Source organism: Dicentrarchus labrax, unplaced genomic scaffold, assembly GCF_905237075.1.
Source record: "Dicentrarchus labrax unplaced genomic scaffold, dlabrax2021, whole genome shotgun sequence".
NCBI lineage: Eukaryota > Metazoa > Chordata > Actinopteri > Moronidae > Dicentrarchus > Dicentrarchus labrax.
In genome coordinates this window covers 3,952,437-3,954,901 of record NW_026136711.1, presented here as the reverse complement: position 1 = coordinate 3,954,901, position 2,465 = coordinate 3,952,437, and the positions used below count along the sequence as shown (strand labels likewise).

Genomic DNA, 2,465 nt, shown 5'->3' with positions numbered 1-2,465 from the left:
ATTACCTCGTTAGTTTAATACTTATTGGCTAAAAATGTGTGTCAAAATAAGTAATTTCATTGGTTACATTTTCGTGTCATGACCTATCAACACACTAATTTAAATATTCAAATGAGCCATGTGTTGATTGGCCACAACAGTGCTCATGCAGTTGCTACCAGCAGGCTGTCAATCAAGCTCTCAGACAGAGAACATAACCTTAGCTAACTCCGGTTGTTGGTAAATTTCTCCAAATTGGTACAGTAAAAATGCTTGATAAGAAGTAAACTTGTAGTCTTATATTTGTAGAAGTCAAATATACCATCCATGGCGAGGAATTATTGAGCTGTTTTTACAGTACCTCAAATATAAGAAAAGATGCAACTTGGAGGTACAAATATGGAACTTTTGTTTTGGCATTTCTCCACATTGGTGCAGTAAAAATGATTGATATTAAGTATGTTTTTGATTCATCATGGTCGCATGAAACACTTTAATTTAACATGTTTTATTTTAAATGTAGGTTACTGTTCTTAACAGCTTTATTTTGAAAACCGGAAGTGAATACGCTGTTTCTCCACAATTACCATAAAGCTGAGAATATAACACTTATATATATATAACACTCGAAATTGTGAGGCTGATTTGACCACAGAGATCAGAGTAACGGCTGGCTTAACCACAGTTAATGAGTCTAGAGGCACAGGAAGTACAACTGACTGTGCTTAACCTAAGGTTTCTTTTTTTTCTTTTTTTCCCCATGTCCCTTTAGGGGCTCCGTACTAATTGTTATCTAGACATTAAAGAAACCCTCACTCTGAGTTAATATTGGATTTATTCTCTTCTGCAACCTGCTCATCATCAAACACCGACTAGTTTACAAACCGATGTTTGACTCAACTGACGATGTGATGTCATCAGTAGACTTAAAAACAGGAACAACTACTTCATCATGAGTAGTTCATGTTTCTGCATTAAATAAATCACTTCATTGTTCCATCATTATTTATTATCAAACACTGATGATTTAACTAATGGAGTGTTTGACCTGTGGTTTCTTTTTTAATCAGCTCTTGATAACATGCACACCAAGCAAAGTTTCCAGACTCTGAGAGATGAACTTGAAGCTGTGAAAAGAAATCTCACAGGTAATCCAGTCAGGTTTAGAAACTGTCTAAAAAGGTTCAGTCTACAAGTTAAAAGTCTACTTTAACCTACATTTTGGAAACACTGCAAGATACTTTTAAAATGTGACATCTCACATCTCAGATTGTGTTTGAAACTGTCTAAAAGATTTAGTCCACAAGTCTCTGCAAGTCTCATTTTGTGTTAAACTGGATTGTTTTCAGTTATGACAGGTGGACCCTGATATTGATCTGTTAATTATCAGCTGACTGTACTGTGAAAGAGTTTCAGGTTCAGGTTCATAAATAAGAGACGATCCTGATGAAAGATTTTCATAACAGAGAGACGCTGTGAAGTAAAATCATGCAACACGGTGCAGCAAACCAGCCCACAACCTCCTGTAGTAAAAGAAAGAAAGTGATGGATTTTGCCTTTCTTCCATGTTTGCATCCTCTGATGATGATTAAAGAACCAGTGATGTATTGACAGATACAAGAAGTCAGATTGGCAGTATATATACCTGTGAAGTAGAAAACTGTTGCCTCTGTCTGATTGTCTCAGCTGCTCTCAGATTCAAACTCGTTCATCTCAAAGTTCCTGCTGCTTCCAAATCACACAAATATAAACAGTGATCTGTTTCACCTGACTCAAGTCTTTACTGTGATCTCTTCAAAGATGACCCATGTCCAAAATGTGAATACGGCTGGGAGCAGCATGGAAGACAGTGTTATTATTTCTCCACTGATTATTTAACCTGGAGTGAGAGCAGGGATGAATGTCGACAGAAAGGAGGAGATCTGGTTCAGATAGACAGCAGAGAGGAGCAGGTAAAACACACTGCTGCAGGTTCATGGAGCTCACTGGCTTTATTCTCATTTGTTTTATCACATCCTTGTGTTTCCACATTAGTTAACATGGTCTCTCAGCACAGAAAAGTCATGTTACATATTGTGTTCTTCATCAACGTTTCCTGTCCAGACATTGCTGGAGCTGAAACTGAGAGGAAGAATGAACAATGAATGGGACATGTTCTGGATCGGACTGACAGACTCAGAGAAAGAGGGCACTTGGTTGTGGGTAGACGGCTCACCACTGAACGAGAGGTTTGACTGTTATAAATATATTTTTTGTCAGTTTCGAAAATCAAAGCTATCAGTTTTATTGAACCATTTTCTTTCTGTTCTCTAACTCTTAGTTTGACATTTTGGTTCCCCGATGAGCCAGATAACTGGTCATGGTATGATCCTGATGATGCGGACTGTGTGACGATTGGAAACAGAGCAGAACCTCCTGATCTGAAATGTTGGTTTGATGAATCCTGCAAATATACTCGCAGAAGGATTTGTGAGAAGCCAGCATAA

The 2,465-nt window shown here is 37.8% G+C and overlaps 1 protein-coding gene across 1 annotated transcript; it reads left to right on the top strand.

The window, feature by feature from the left end:
* The first annotated feature begins 1,055 nt into the window (after positions 1–1,055).
* On the top strand, positions 1,056–2,465 carry LOC127371797 (C-type lectin domain family 4 member E-like). The gene is made up of 4 exons (XM_051414877.1): positions 1,056–1,127; positions 1,780–1,931; positions 2,083–2,207; positions 2,300–2,465. The coding sequence occupies exons 1-4, from the start codon at positions 1,061–1,063 to the stop codon at positions 2,463–2,465; spliced, it is 510 nt and encodes a 169-aa protein (XP_051270837.1). The 5' UTR covers positions 1,056–1,060.

Bases quoted from the DNA above. Each gene is read 5' to 3' on its own strand.
- LOC127371797 (XM_051414877.1), top strand. From the start codon at position 1,061: ATGCACACCAAGCAAAGTTTCCAGACTCTGAGAGATGAACTTGAAGCT. The intron at 1,128-1,779 runs GTAATCCAGTCA...ATCTCTTCAAAG, and splicing joins TGTGAAAAGAAATCTCACAG to ATGACCCATGTCCAAAATGT. The intron at 1,932-2,082 runs GTAAAACACACT...TTTCCTGTCCAG, and splicing joins TAGACAGCAGAGAGGAGCAG to ACATTGCTGGAGCTGAAACT.